Source organism: Rhinoderma darwinii, chromosome 2 (genome assembly GCF_050947455.1).
Source record: "Rhinoderma darwinii isolate aRhiDar2 chromosome 2, aRhiDar2.hap1, whole genome shotgun sequence".
NCBI lineage: Eukaryota > Metazoa > Chordata > Amphibia > Anura > Rhinodermatidae > Rhinoderma > Rhinoderma darwinii.
In genome coordinates this window covers 429427930-429444524 of record NC_134688.1, presented here as the reverse complement: position 1 = coordinate 429444524, position 16595 = coordinate 429427930, and the positions used below count along the sequence as shown (strand labels likewise).

The following is a 16595-nucleotide window of genomic DNA, read 5'->3' as shown; positions in this document are numbered from 1 at the left end:
ATATTCATAGTTATAAAGGACTGAATACAATAGGCTACAAGTGAATGGTCCTTTAATATACTGTATTTGTGACAGAATATTTTGTATGTTGCCCCTGTTTGCTGATATATATATATGTGCTCATGTACAAAAAGTGTAGGAAATAGAAAATTCAATGGCTCATTTTCTTACAAGACCTTTCTCTAGTGACATTTCTCAATTTTAAATATAAGTTGCATCATACAAAATTGGAAAGTCTTTTATCCCCATTCTTGCCGGAGACTTCGTTGCTGCTGCTATATATATATATATATATATATATATATATATATATATATATATATATATATATATGTGTGTGTGTGTGTGTGTGTGTGTAACTAGCAAGAATGTGTTGCACTGAGGCTAGAGGTTGTGTTTGGACAACATGCGTGACAATGGATACTAATTGCTGCGGAGAGGGCCCCCATAAAACAGATGCCCTGTACCATAACTGGTTAATCTTGCCCTGCCATGAAATGCATAAAGGTATTTTCCTACATTTTTATATTCTTCTGATGCTTCAGATATGTTCATTATATTGCATAACTTATAATAATTATGATAGTAAATAGCTGTTGTAGGGGTGAGGTCTCATGCAGTATATTAGTCATACATTGTGCAACATTTTCATGCATGTCACATGGTAAGATAAATCACAAAATGCAGAGCACAATTTTTGCACTTGGAATGTGAGATGATAAATTCTGGGAGAAGGGGGAGACCCCAACCCTGTCTACCTGTCTATGTAAGAGATTGTAGTAGGAAACCCAACAGAATCTTCCAATGCGGTTTTCATCACATAGTAATTGCCCCACTATTACAATAAATTAACTTCACAGTGATATGAAAACAATGTTTATTATGAATATACATATAAGACGGATATAAATGCATGATTCCATAAAAATACAGTACAAGTATAATAAAAGCCAACACAATTTTCGCTCCAGTGCAGCTAATAAAGTAAATGGATAAACTGGCTGCATTTTCTATCTACGTGCAAACGATTATATTTGCTGATATAAAAAATAAGTAGCAGATTATTGTTCATACTCCAGCAGACCATAATAATAATCCAGCACATTTACTAATTTCACCTTGATACTTATGCATTAATACTAATGCAAATGAAAGGGGCTATTATGTCATTTATTTTGGCAGTCCGCTATCTTCCCAAACTGCTGCACCCCTCATTTCAAGAGAAATCCACAGTCAGCTAAATATTTATTATATTAGAGGAAATCTGTATTTTAAATGTTCATTCTAAACATAACCGAATAATTATTTTAAAAATTTAAAAGTTTAGAACACAACAGTGGTTCCCAAACTCCTTCAGGTCAGGAAACACTAAACCTGCTAGGGTCCAAAATGAGGAACCATGCAGATGACAAGTCACCAAACCGCAGCCAGTTGTGTCGTGCTTAGTGATGTCACCATAGTGGTTCGCGATTAGCCAGTGTGACGAGGTTATATGTTATCAGTATAGACAACACTTCATCATGTATAGAAGGAAGTAGGCGGTAAGCATAAGCAGGGATCGGTAGCTCTGGAACGTAGTGGAGCGCACGCCAGTATGTAATTACCGAGAACCAGTCCGTGAGACTCCACTATTGGACCCAGTTTGGGAACCACTGGAATAAAAGAATATTCTGTAGCGCAGTTTACTTTTGACAGTAGTGTTGTTATAAATATATCTCTAGAAACGTTAGGCTAGGCTGCCATAGAAGTACGGGGCCGCCCGCAATGCACGGTGACATCTAGGCATTAGCGCGACCTCAAAGTTTCCCTGCACGACTATGGTAATAACTCCAACATGGTTAGAATTCTTGTGATTGTCACAAGTCACCCCTGACTTTTTAGAGAAGCTATGAGGTCGCTCCCGAGTCATGGGAATGCAGCTAATGTCATTGTGATGGCCTAACCTTAAAGTGCATTTCTGCTATAAGTTGAACTTTACCAGGTGGATGCTGATCACATAAATTGATCAGCTAAACATAAATCTATACTATTTTAGTAATCTGGGCTGTAGTCTTTTTGGTATAATGGAGGGAAGTTAAAAAGTAAGAATAATAAAAGTCAGCCATCACAGCTTTATGGACTAGAATGACATACATAGCATTCATCCTCCATATTCAATCCCTTTGAGTCATCTTTACAGAACTGTGAATCATCACAACTTTCATAAGCTTGCTGTATCTTGGTTGTATGTGATATGGGGAGCTGTGTTAGTACCCAGTATAAAAACACAGACAGAGAGAGAACTTACAAGTGCTTACACAGGCTGTTGAAGTGCGAGAGAATACAAGTACCCCAAAGAATGATGGATACTCTTCATGGATGATGTAGCAGATTGAGGAAGTTATCTCTCCTCCAACATCATACTCGCCTATTTTGCCTTTCTGCGTGTGGCATTGGTCAGGATCAAATATAAAAACATGGCACATTTTGTTGAATTGATAATCGCAGCAATTTACTTTAGAAACATCTGCTATAAGTATAGATGCAGTGAATATGGCCTGGAATTGTTCTTTAAAAAATTGCTATAAGAAAAAACATATTTGAATTACGTTAGTAGATCCTCAATCATAGCCAATTTTTGGTGCATTGCCAATATCAGTGAGATGTATCTTCCGTAAACATAAACTATTGAATATACCATGACATCTATTTTAAACTTTCTCCCCTTCTGATGGACTTGTGGATACAGAATTTAATGGCACTTGCTCCTCCTCATGATTCCATCCTGTCAAAGCAATTGAATACTTGTGTCAAATATATTATACAGTAAGAGCATCATCCACATTGTCTTCATAAATCTATGCAAATCTATGATTTGGCTTAATACCTATAGGTAATATTGACTGTCTTTATGTTTGTTAGCCAAAATTAGAATTAAGGAATTGATCTACACCCCACACACCATCCTAGTAGATACTGTACATTGAAAGAAACTTAAAAATCAAGCAACAATAAGAAAACTAACCCAATGACAGAATTACTTTTACTACTATTCGTAAAAAACAATGGGACCGATTTATTAATAGTGGCATAAAGTTAGACGATATAATACTAGACTAGACAAGTGGAATCTGCACCAAATTTTTCACAATGATGCACACTGTATGATAAATTTGGTAGACATGTTAGACACTTTTCTCTTACTCTACCTCATGACTGGTGTAGTTTACACCAATATTTTGCAGCACAAATATGTTGCATGCCCTTAAGGCTATGTTCACACGGGGTCTTTTGCCGAGTTTTTTGACGCGGAAACCGCGTCGCAAAACTCGGCAGAAACGGCCCGAGAACGCCTCCCATTGATTTCAATGGGAGGCGTCGGCGTCTTTTTCCCGCGAGCAGTAAAACTGCCTCGCGGGAAAAAGAAGCGACATGCCCTATCTTCGGGCGCTTCCGCCTCTGACCTCCCATTGACTTCAATGGGAGGCAGGAGAAAGCGTATTTCTCGCTGTTTTATGCCCGCGGCGCTCAATGGCCGCGGGCGAAAAACGGCGCGATAATTGCCGCGAAAATCGGCGTGCAGGGAGAGGAATATCTGCCTCAAAGTTCCAAACGGAATTTTGAGGCAGATATTCCTCCCCCAAAATACTCCGTGTGAATATAGCCTTAAGGGGTTTTCCCATCAGAGACACTTATGACATATCCACAGGATATGTCATAAATGTCGGGTAGACACAGGTCACACATCTGGGACACGCACTTATCTCTAGAATGGGGCCCCCTAAACCCTGTTCTACCACCTTCTGCTCTCACTGACTCCCGGCCACTTCCTGACTATATGGTCGGGAGTTATGAAAACAGCGTAGCTCGCTGAGCTACGATGTTTCCGTAAGTCCCATAGTAGTGAATGGCAATTACGGAAGCAGCGTAGCATGCGAGATACGATGTTTCCATAACTACTATTCAGTTCTATCGGTCTTATAGAAACATCGTTGCTCAGCGAGCGACGCAAATTCCTTATTTATGGTCGGAATTTAGGGGGCCCCATTCTAGAGAAAGGAGCAGGTCTCACATCTATGTGACATTTATGACATATCCTGGGGATTAGTCAATAATGCCCCTGGTGGGAAAACACCTTTAACAGATCTGGCGCATTATACTACTCCTCTTAGGCCTTATTCAGACGAGCGTATTTCACATCCGTGTTACGCGTGTTAAAAAAACGGACGTCACACGGACCTATGCAATTCATTGGGGACATTCAGTGTTTTCACGCAGCGTGTGTCCGCTGCGTGAAACTCACTGCAAGTCCTATACTTGTGCATTTTTTGCGCATCACGCTCCCATTGAAGTTAATGGGTGCGTGAAAATCACGGACAGCACATGGACGTACATCCATGTGCTGTCCGTGATTCACGCAACAATTGCTAAAGAAATTAAGAGAAAAAGAAAAACACCTTCAGTTTTATTTGCTGACGTAAAATACGCGTGACATACGGATGACATATGCGCGTAAAAAATGCAGACGCGCACCGTACACAGATGCCACACGGAACTACAACGCAGGAAAAACGCTGCATTATTTACGCACTCAAAACGAACACATTCGTGTAAATAAGGCCTTAGTTGTACACCTTTCTGTAGACAATATTAAAACGGCCTTGTTGACAGGTTGCGGAATTGCTGCGTTTTTTCCATCCGGAACTGTGGACGGAGAAAACGCAGCGGAATACAGTAGCAGCAAAGTGGATGGGATTGAACAAATCTCATCCACACGCAGAAATTGACCTGCGGTGCAGAATTGATTCCGCAACATGTCAATTGGATTTGTGTAAACGCTGCTTATTTGTTGCAGGAATTCCCCATCTAATTCAATGGGGAGCAAAATCCTTCAACAAATAGAAGTTGATGCATTTTTTGCGGAAGCAAAAACCGCAATTCAGAAAGAAAAAAAATCTTGACGCTTACCCAAAAGTCTGCTTCTTCGTACAGCCCGGCCTCCTGGGATGACGTTTCGTCCCATGTGACCGCTGCATCCAATCACAGGCTGTAGCAGCAGTCACATGGGATGAAACGTCATTCCAGCAGGCCGGCCTGCTAGCCGGCTGGTGCTGCAGTTTTCCGCAGCGTACATTCCGGGCAAAAAACTGCACCACAGTTTGGTGCGTTTTTTTGCCCGGAATTCCCTGCGGTTCACAGGACGGATACGCTCCGTGCTTTTACGCAACGTATCCGTCCTGTGTGATCCCGGCCTAAATTGCGTAAAACACATAATACATTTGGCATATGCCAAAAGTGCCACATTTTGGCACAAATTGAGCTACAAATTCAGCACATTTTGCTAAGTAAATCTCCCCCAAAGAAACTTATCAAAACCGTATAAGACCCTGTTCACAGGCAGAAAAGATCTGCCTCAAAATCCCTACAGCAATTCTGAGGCAGATTTTGACATGCCTGCACTTTCTTGCCACAGTTTTCACTGCGTTTTTTGCTCTCGGCCATTGAGGACCGCGGGCAAAAAAACGCAGAGAAGAACGCTTTTTCTGCCTCCTATTGATTTCAATGGGAGGTCAGAGGCGGAACCGCGGCAAGAAAGGACATGACGCTTTTTTTTCCAGCGAGAGGCTAAAAGCCGGACGTTTTTTGGTGCATTGCGGTTTCCGCATCAAAATCAGCGCAAAAAAACACAGTGTGAACTGGGCCTAACAGCAAACAAGCCTTGTTGCCCATAGCAACCAATCAGGCTTCGTATAAATCACAGCTATATTGTGATGTATTGCTGCCTGTTGAGGTCTGTCTTATCGAAATCATAAATTTAGCTTTTCATTTTTACAACACTGATTATCTCTGAGGATACCAAAAAAGTTTATACAATGCAGTCCAATCTGTCAAATACATCTAGAGAATATTTACCTATGGATAGAATTTTACGGTTCTTATCTTTGGGTGATTTGTTATTTGAGCTCAGTTTTACTTTTTCTTTGTCACCAGGTTCCTCATTAATGCAGAATTGATTCTTTCCAAATGACCCCCATTGCATTTCCTCCACCCTTGAGAGGAAAAGATACGTTATTTGCTTTTATTTTGCTTCTAAAGAAATACACCATTATGATCGATCTATCCAGGGGCGCAGCTATAAGGGGTGCAGAGGGATATTATTTGTATAACACTGTTATTAAACATAGAGCTGGTACAGTGTGTGGCGGCTGTATGTTGGTATTATTTGAGCACTGGTTGGTGGTATTGTGTGGCACTGCTGCTTAGGCACTGTGCAGTATATTACTTTTGCAGTGTATGGTGGTGATAGCTGCACTGTATAGCATTCTTACTTAATCATATGTATAGAAGTGTTATTTGGATAACATGGCACTGAATGCTGTTTATATTTGTACATTGTATGACAAAACCATATGGGAAAAAGTGGCACCAAAAGAAGGCATGACACAGGGCACCACCCAACGTAATGCCAGCCCTGTTCATCAGTGCAGAGCACTAGAGTTTAGTATTCTTACCTAAAACACCATCTTTCATCTGATTTTCCGTCAGGTGTTTTCCCCACTGTGAGGTAGCGACCACATCTCAGTTTTTCCCTGACGAACTTTGGCAGGAACCTCTCAATATCTAATATTGTAGCAGCTCTCTGTGGAAAAAAAAGTCTACAATTCACAATATATTATCTACAGATTTACTCAGATGAAAAAATTTACATGTATGCAACAGATAGATAGATAAATTTCACATTTAAACATGCGTAATTTGCTGCATAAATCTGCTACGTGTATGGGTATCCCGAAGCAGGGGCGTAGCTAGGGAGGTCAGGGTGGCATGTGCCCCGGGCACAACGAAGAGGGAAGATGGGGGGCACCAGGGCCGCTCAGTCCATGACATCGGCCTGCTGCCTCGCTGAGGGGGCGGTGGCTCCACTTAAACCAGCCGCCGCCACCCCCTTCTGCACGATGGGTGATTAATGGCCAGGTACGTTCCGTGCCCGGCCATTCAGCGCCTTTCACCGATTCAAGCGGCGAGATGACTAATTTGCGTAGTTGAAAGGCGCTGATTGACAGCCAAATCATAGTGCCCTACCTATCAGCGACTTTCATAGACACAAGCGGCACGATGATGTCATCGCGCCGCTTGCATCTATGAAAGGTGCTGATTGGCAGGGCAGAATGACTTGCCCTGTCAATCAGCGCCTTTCAACAACGCACACGGCGCAATGATGTCATTGCGCCGCTTGCATCATTAAACACCAGCAGACCTGCTTAGAAGAGAACAGGTCTGCATTGCCACCGGATGGCATTAAGGTGAGTATGTAAAGTTTTTTTTTTCTTTTTTTAATCCAAATAAAAATGAGTGACATTATCTACAGCGGGGGTGGGGCTCTATCTACAGTGGTCGGCTCTATGTACAGGGGGGGCTATATACAGGGGTGGGCTATATGTGGAGCACTATAGGGGGATCTATATGTGAGGCACTATATACAGGGGGGGCTATTTACAGGGGTGGGCTATATGTGAAGCACTATTTAGAGGGGGAGATATGTAGGGCACTATCTACAGGGGTGGGCTATATGTTGGACAATATACAGGGGTGGGCTATATCTACAGGGTGGGCATATACAGGGGTGGGCTATATATGGAGCACTATAGGGGGAACTATATGTGAGGCACTATATATAGGGGTGGGCTATATGTGGAGTACTATTTATAGGGGGAGATATATGTAGGGCACTATCTACAGGGGTGGGCTATATGTGGGGCACAATCTACAGGCGGGCTATATGTGGGCCACTATTTTCAGAGGGGGCTATATGTGGCGCACTATATACAGGGGGCTATATGTAGGCACTATTTACAGGGGTGGCTATATGTGGGCACTATCTAAAGGGGTGGCTATATGTGGGACACTACAGGGGGCTGTATGTGGGGCACTATCTACAGGGGCTCTATAGGGGTTACTATCTACAGGGGGATCTAGGTTGTGTGTGTGGGACACCATGTATGGTGCTATTATAATTGGAGGTGCAGTGTATGCGCTATTATATTTAGGGGCACACTTATGGTGCTATTATATTTAGGGACACTATGTGACATCATGAAAATCTTTGTTTATAGGTGCAGAAATGTTTGAAAAGTGAGAAGCTGAAGACATCTGAGTTGCAAATTGCAGAAATGGGCTGTTGCCGGGAGAAGTCGTCATAGAGGTCTGGACCGGATGGAGAAGAAAAGAGAAAAAGAACAACTAGAATCTGATGTCACCTGTGAGTCACTTAATTTAAATGTTTATTCTGCCTCTAATCAGCACTGTAGTCACTGTATGATCTGCAGCGAAATGATGGTGGTATGATGTTTTTTGTGAAACAGCATCTCCCAGCATATCCTTACCATTGTTCGGGTCATGCTGGGAGCTGTATACAATTTAGTGCAAACCTATACGGCAGGGGCTGCACTAAATTAAACTGTATTTGTGCTGGTGTTGTATTTATGTACTGAGCTTGGTTCTGGTGTTGTATATATGTACTGTGCTTTGTTCTGGTGCTGTATTTATGTACTGATCTTTGTTCTGGCGCTGTATTTATGAACTGAGCTTCGTTCTGGTGCTATATTTATGTACTGATCTTGGTTCTGGTGCTGTATATATGTACTGATCTTTGTTCTGGTGCTGTATATATGTAATGAGCTTTGTTCTGGTGTTGAATATATGCACTGATCTTGGTTCTGATGCTAAATATATGCACTGATCTTGGTTCTGATGCTGTATATATGCACTGAGCTTGGTTCTGGTGTTGTATATAGAACTATATTGCTTGTAAAATGTTCAAATGGCTTTATGCTCGAGTTACATAAAACAAATGTGGAAAAATACACCTCATTGATTGGTAGAGAAAACAAACATGGCGAGGGGGAAGGAGATGTCGGGAAAGCGGTTTGGGGGGCCCATACTGAATCGGAGCAGCTGATAGGTGTGTGGCCCGGGTGTCCAGTGATAGGTCATAAGTTGTCCTCGCCTGGACAACCCCTTTAAGATTATGCATCGGTATTATTGAACTAAGGGATTTGTGATCTACGGCTTCAATTGAGTCAGCCATGATAATGTCTACAACAAAACAGACTGAGAGGCACTATTTCCATACATTAATATTTAAATTTGCTCCCTGCCTGCAATCACACCATTAAATACCATAATTTAATTTGACTTTATAGCAACAGATACCTTTTTTACACTATTATTGGTTAGTAATGAGTTGCCTTTTTAGTGCAGAATTTAGTATTGAGCAATGATAATGAAATAGACCGTAATTACTACAAATGCATGTCTAGAGTATAATACAGTAATAAATATATAGAGGAAATGAGTAATGTATCATGCAGTATGATGCTTTCAGTCTTAATACCATAAGTCTATTATTGAAAATAAAACCTAAGACATTTTAAAATTTTGTGATTCAAATTTGTAGTGCTATGAAAGTGTGAGACAACCACTATAGTCATAAGTCTGATAAAAGATTATGTAATTCTTAAAAGGGTTTTCCCCACCTTGAACATTTCTGTTATATTCCCAAAATATGGCATGAATGTCTGATAGATGTAGGTCCCACTTCTGGAACCTGAACCTATCTCTAGAATGAGGCCCCCTTACCCCATCCTAACTTCTCTCGCTACTCTGCGGCCACTGACAAGGTGGTCGGGATTATGGAAACAGCCAAGCTCGTTGAGCTAAGCTGTTTCAGTATTTTCCAAGTGAATAGGAGTTACGGAAAAAACGTAACACAGTCACCTACACTGTTTTCGTAGCTCCCGAGTTCCAGAAACAGCGTAGTTTGACATTCTATGCTGTTTCCGTAACTCCCATTCACTTCTATGGAAGATTATATATTATATGATCCACTTGTGTGTTTTGTAGTGGTTATCCTTTTTTAAGTAGCCACAAGAGCTCTGTGACTAGAGATTTCAGGGCCAGGTTTGGTCTGATCCAACACTGTTCAGCCATAACATTAAAACCACTGACAGGTGAAGTGAAAAACATCAAATAACTCTTAACAATGGCGCCTGTCAAGGGGTGGGACATATTAGGCATAAAGGGAACAGTCAGTTCTTGAAGTTGATGTTTTAAAAGCAGGAAAAATGGGCAAGAATAAGGATTTGAGCAACTTTTATAAGCGCCAAATTGTGGGGTGTACCCGGTATGTAGTGGTTAGTACCTACCAAAAGTAGTCCAAGGAAGGACAACCTGTTAACCTGCAACAGGATCATGGGCAGTGGCGTCGCTAGCACCAGGTATCCGGAGACCAAGCCAAGTTACACCTGCAGCCTATATGACGCTGGGACAGGATCCCTGCGCAGGCCGGCGCAATCACATCACTGGATTGTGCAGCCTACACAAATATCCCATCTTGGCATCTTATAGTCTGCAGAGCTGTTTTGAGCAGAAGAAGGATCTTCACAATATTAACAGGTGGTTTTAATGTTATGGCTAAAGAGTGTATAATGATGTTCGTTTCTGGTGAACTTGTAATGTAGCCCAGGGATGGGTTAAGGCCTAATGCAGGGCTAGTCGGGGAAAGAAGGAATGTAGACCATTATTGATGGCAAAAGAAAGTTACTTTACTAGACCGGAATTCCTCTCATGCACGGCCACAAAGCATACAGCAGCCCGTTCACCCGCCAATTATATGTTGTCACTCATGGGAACGCTTCTGCCACTTTAACCCAACACAGCTTTTCACACGGGGATGCTCCTGCCCGTCACCCACCGATACTCCGGACCCACTCTGAATTTCCGGGCCCTCATGTGCCAGCAGCACTACACCGCATTACTTGTGCCCCACAAGCACCTCTACAATCATTTTTTTTACGTGGCTGAAGCCTGCGCACTGAACTCCTTTAGGCAGGAACAGCCACCTTTTAACAACTAAGCAGCGCCCCCCAGTGTGAGGCGCAGCATAACCACGCTTGTTGTGTCCCCACCGATGTTATGGCACAGCACATACAAACGAAGCAAAATGGCATCCAGGCCGTTTCTCCCAACGCCAGAACCAAGATACGTTATAATGACAATACAAATGATGGACGTAGTTTTCAGCAACATGTCTTCTTCAGGCACCTCCAACTTCAAAAGCAGAGAGCGCCAAACAAGCATACATTTAAAGAGACAGCACCAATTTAACTTCCACCAAGGTAAGACTGAGCACAGCAACAAGACACGCTGTATCAGCAAGGTCTCTCCCAGGCAAAGATTTCAAAGCAGACTGGAGTTTCAAAATGTGCTGTGCAAGCTTGTATAATACATGAATGCTGTGGCCAAATAAATGTACGCAGTCTGTCTTGTTTATGTGATAGGTTTGGTGATCGGGTTCAATGCCGGGTAAATAAGAACGAGTTCACAATATCCTAGTAATGGACATTTATATTCTGCTTATGTTATTGCACGTTGTTTTAGAACAGAATTGGCTAATTAAATGCTACACCCATTAAGCCAGAATGCAATTTTTGACTTTGTGAAGCAAAATAAAGTCTATCCCCATCCAGTTAACCCCATTCTCCAGCTCTCTCATGTAAATTTTAAAGGGGACAAATAAGCTGAGATATGGGGAGTTGTTTGGCAGGGCCCTCACATTGCACAGATGTTTTAGTGACCCCTCTGCTTGCCTATGATGGTAATAAATAAAGAGTCCCGAGTGATTTTCTTCCCCCAACTAAGAAATTTTTAAAAAAAATGGCACTGTAGAACCACCTTGTTTTATCCATATCAGCTCCGTAGATACAGGGACAGATAAGACATGTCTGCAGTGTGAGGACCCCACCAAACAACTCCTCAAATATCAGTGATCTAGAATCCTGTGAAATAGACATGGGGAAGGTGGTTAGGAAGTAACTATAACCAAACCTGAAAGTTCGGCTTTCAAGCAGATTCAGGGTTTGACACCTTGCAAGACTTCACTCCCTGGTTCCATGCTAGTGCTCCAGGGACTGCAGAAAGGCAGTGGAGATGTTACAAGGACAATGGCCCAAATTTATTATGTTACACCTGCTATGAATAGACGTAATAGAGGCATTTTCGGCTGTTTCTTGGCGCGTTTTCCGATGCGGTTTCCGCGTCAAAAACACTCCGTGTGAACAGACCCAAAGATTCCCCAGATCTCAGAATGACTCCTAAACCCGAAGGTCATCTGTTTTATTTCTGTATTTTATAAATAGCCTAATGGTAACAGTAACTGTAATCCGCTGTCCACTACGTAGAGTGAGTCATCATTGGCCACATTTATCTGAACTGAGAAGAATGAGAATATTTTGTGGGATATGCATATGTCTATACCGGAACTAAAATTTAGTTTGTTCTGTTTTTGTTCCTTTCCTTGCCAGCACTGTGTATTTAAATGATGTTACATAACACTGTATCTGCATATTACTTTACATAACTATCAGCTTATAATTTGTGAAACTGAGAGGCCTGGGGGGCCTGATCCAACAGATTCTCTGAGGTCCAATCAAAGAAGTCCAAGATTTTCCAACCTTTGAGACTGTAACCTTCCTTGAAGACTGATACAGGTAATCTCAAGCCTCTCGACTGTAGACTCTCTATTCAGGGACGTAACTATAGAGAGTGCAGTGGTCGCAGTTGCCCACAGGCCTTGGTAGCTAAGTGCCCAAAGGATCTTTTGCCACATAAGTAGACACCAGTATTATAAATGGGACATGGTAGGTGGGGGCCGGTTGCAGATTTTGACTTGAATCCCAGAAGTTTCAGGTTACGCCTTTGTTTCCATGCAAGGCAGAGTCGTAGCTTGCGAGGGGACAGTGGGGTTGTGGCCGCAGGCCCAATAAAATGGTGTGACACATGGGCAGGCTGGGCCGGTCCCTCAGCGATGGCATGTCCCGGTTTTAACTGTATCTGCGTCCTCAGAATGCAGATACAGTTGAATCCAATGATGGAGCACGGAGCCGTCAGCTCTCTGCTTCAGCATTCACTGTGTAACACTAGCCGTTAGCGGCTCGACGCCGACAGGCACGATGCACAGACGTCATTGCGCCTGTTTGAGCCGAGCCGCCGCATACTGCACAGACCGGAGTAGCAGGGGGATCTCCTCCACTCTTAGTGGGAAAAGGGCAGGTATGAGGGCATTATACTGGCTGTGTGTGCATTGTACTGAATATGGGGGCAGCTATGAGGGAATTAAACTGTGTGGGGGAAGCTATGAGGGAATTAAACTGTGTGGGGGCAGCTAAGAGGGCATTATACTGTGTGAGGGGCACTATGGGAGAATTATACTGTGTCAGGGGCACTATAGGGTCATTATCCTGTGTGAGGGCATCTATGAGGGCATCATACTATACTGTGAATGGAAGTTATGTAAACAGCGTAGCAGTTATGGAAACAGCAGGGCTCGCTATGCTACGCTGTTTCTGTAACACCCATTCACTCCTATGGAAGTTTACAGAAACAGAGTAGCACATCTAAATAAGCTTTTTTAAATAAACCTGACCCCGCCGGATGCGCCTCTGCAGTTGTAAACATGTGTTGGGGGTTGAGGCCCACTCAGATGTATTTCGTCCCTGTGTGCTGAACGCCTAGCTACGCCTCTAATGCAAGGAGAAAGGTTAATCTGAGTACTAAGAAGCCCCCTAGCCCAATCTCTGCCATCAACTAACTGTCAATTCAGTGTTGGGCTGTAGACTTGAATAATACAGTGTATCCCTCGGAAGCCAGACTTCCTCAATTGACTCAGCCGTTCAGCTTAAGGCTATGTTCACACGGAGTATTTTGGGGGAGGAATATCTGCCTCAAAATTCCGTTTGGAACTTTGAGGCAGATATTCCTCTCCCTGCACGCCGATTTTCGCGGCGATTATCGCGCCGTTTTTCGCCCGCGGCCATTGAGCGCCGCGGGCATAAAACAGCGAGAAATACGCTTTCTCCTGCCTCTCATTGAAGTCAATGGGAGGTCAGAGGCGGAAGCGCCCGAAGATAGGGCATGTCGCTTCTTTTTCCCGCGAGGCAGTTTTACTGCTCGCGGGAAAAAGACGCCGACTCCTCCCATTGAAATCAATGGGAGGCATTCTCGGGCCGTTCTTGCCGAGTTTTGCGACGCGGTTTCCGCGTCAAAAAACTCGGCAAAATACCCCGTGTGAACATAGCCTAATACTGCACTTACACTGTACAGACAGCAAGGGGAAAAAGCAGCTTGGCATTAGTCAAGTCATGGCATTGAGCATGCCAAACTATGGTTTTAATCAAGGTAGAACGTATCATAGGGACCCCTGGAGAGAGAGTGCCCATTCCAAGTAGGTCTCATCACCATGAGTGGTGGCAACATATACAGGGATGTAGACCAACATGTGTTGTAATGTTACCAAAAAGGGAAGTCTTTTACTCGTCATAAAAATGGCATGGGGGCACCAGTACCCCCAGTCACGAGTGGTTAAGCGTGTGATAGCATCAAGCAGCTCCTGCAAGTTGCTAAATCCGCTGCCCCCTATGTACACAACTGGTTTTATTAAGATTTTTGTAAGACTCTATTTAGGGGGAGAATTCCAGGCTGCAATGCAATTAGGGATTCAAAGGACCTTTAAGACTTTTTTAAAATATGAAAACCCAAAAAGATTTCTAGCTTAGTTTTACTAAGTAAACTTTTTTTGTTGTTGTTTTAAAAAGTATGGCCAAATTTGCAATAATTTCTAGAATTTTTTCTTGCGCCAAGTAGAGCTGGGTAATTTGGCCTAAAAATAAAATATAATTTTTTTTTTCAAGTTTATGGGTGAATCTCATGTTTAGTCTTGATTTTCTTGTTTTCTGCTGAAAGAAACTAAAAAAGTTTAGTGAGTCATCACAGGAAGAGGGACTCGTATATATGTTTGCAGGCTTCCGCGTCGCACCACCGAGCTCTGAATAACTATAGCACAGAAACTGGCATCATAGCTGCTGTTGAGAGTAGGAAGCGCGAACGGAATGTATTGGACTCTTGCTCCCAGTATCAGGTTACTTAACTGTGCATGTGCATAGATCATCGGAGTCAAATATATATATATATATATATATATATATATATATATATATATATATACACACACACTACCGTTCAAAAGTTTAGGGTCACTTAGAAATTTATTTATTCTTGCAAGAAAAGCACAGTTTTTTTCAATGAAGATAACATTAAATTAATCAGAAATACACTCAATACATTGTTGATGTGCTAAATGACTATTCTAGCTGCAAACGTCCGGATTTTAATGCAATATCTACATAGGTGTATAAAGGCCCATTTCCAACAACCATCACTCCAGTGTTCTAATGGTACATTGTGTTTGCTAACTGTGTTAGAAGGCTAATGGATGATTAGAAAACCCTTGAAAACCCTTGTGCAATTATGTTAGCACCGCTGTAAACAGTTTTGCTGTTTAGAGGAGCTATAAAACTGACCTTCCTTTGAGCTAGTTGAGAATCTGGAGCATTACATTTGTGGGTTCGATTAAACTCTCAAAATGGCTAGAAAAAGAGAGCTTTCATGTGAAACTCGACAGTCTATTCTTGTTCTTAGAAATGAAGGCTATTCCATGCGAGAAATTGCCAAGAAACTGAAGATTTCCTACAACGGTGTGTACTACTCCCTTCAGAGGACAGCACAAACAGGCTCTAACCAGAATAGAAAGAGAAGTGGAAGGCCCCGCTGCACAACCGAGCAACAAGACAAGTACATTAGAGTCTCTAGTTTGAGAAATAGACGCCTCACAGGTCCTCAACTGGCAGCTTCATTAAATAGTACCCGCAAAACGCCAGTGTCAACGTCTACAGTGAAGAGGCGACTCCGGGATGCTGGCCTTCAGGGCAGAGTGGCAAAGAAAAAGCCATATCTGAGACTGGCTAATAAAAGGAAAAGATTAATATGGGCAAAAGCACACAGACATTGGACAGAGGAAGATTGGAAAAAAGTGTTATGGACAGACGAATCGAAGTTTGAGGTGTTTGGATCACACAGAAGAACATTTGTGAGATACAGAACAACTGAAAAGATGCTGGAAGAGTGCCTGACGCCATCTGTCAAGCATGGTGGAGGTAATGTGATGGTCTGGGGTTGCTTTGGTGCTGGTAAAGTGGGAGATTTGTACAAGGTAAAAGGGATTTTGAATAAGGAAGGCTATCACTCCATTTTGCAACGCCATGCCATACCCTGTGGACAGCGCTTGATTGGAGCCAATTTCATCCTACAACAGGACAATGACCCAAAGCACACCTCCAAATTATGCAAGAACTATTTAGGGAAGAAGCAGGCAGCTGGTATTCTATCTGTAATGGAGTGGCCAGCGTAGTCACCAGATCTCAACCCCATAGAGCTATTGTGGGAGCAGCTTGACCGTATGGTACGCAAGAAGTGCCCATCAAGCCAATCCAACTTGTGGGAGGGGCTTCTGGAAGCATGGGGTGAAATTTCTCCCGATTACCTCAGCAAATTAACAGCTAGAATGCAAAAGGTCGGCAATGCTGTAATTGCTGCAAATGGAGCATTCTTCGACGAAAGCAAAGTTTGAAGGAGAAAATTATTATTTGAAATAAAAATCATTATTTCTAACCTTGTCAATGTCTTGACTATATTTTCTAGTCATTTTGCAACTCATTTGATAA

The 16595-nt window shown here is 42.5% G+C and overlaps 1 protein-coding gene across 3 annotated transcripts in view; it reads right to left on the bottom strand.

Moving 5' to 3' along the window:
- Positions 1 to 860: 860 nt before the first annotated feature.
- LOC142743527 (transient receptor potential cation channel subfamily V member 1-like) overlaps positions 861 to 16595 on the bottom strand; it is an 89952-nt gene continuing 74217 nt past the window's right edge. For all 3 annotated transcript variants that reach the window (XM_075854385.1, XM_075854383.1, XM_075854384.1), the window contains exons 14-16: positions 6492 to 6619; positions 5893 to 6029; positions 861 to 2764 (exon numbers count right to left, since the gene is read on the bottom strand). In XM_075854385.1, coding sequence (XP_075710500.1) covers positions 2691 to 2764; positions 5893 to 6029; positions 6492 to 6619 — 339 coding nt within the window. In that variant the 3' untranslated portion in view covers positions 861 to 2690. The remainder of the gene's footprint in view (positions 2765 to 5892; positions 6030 to 6491; positions 6620 to 16595) is intronic.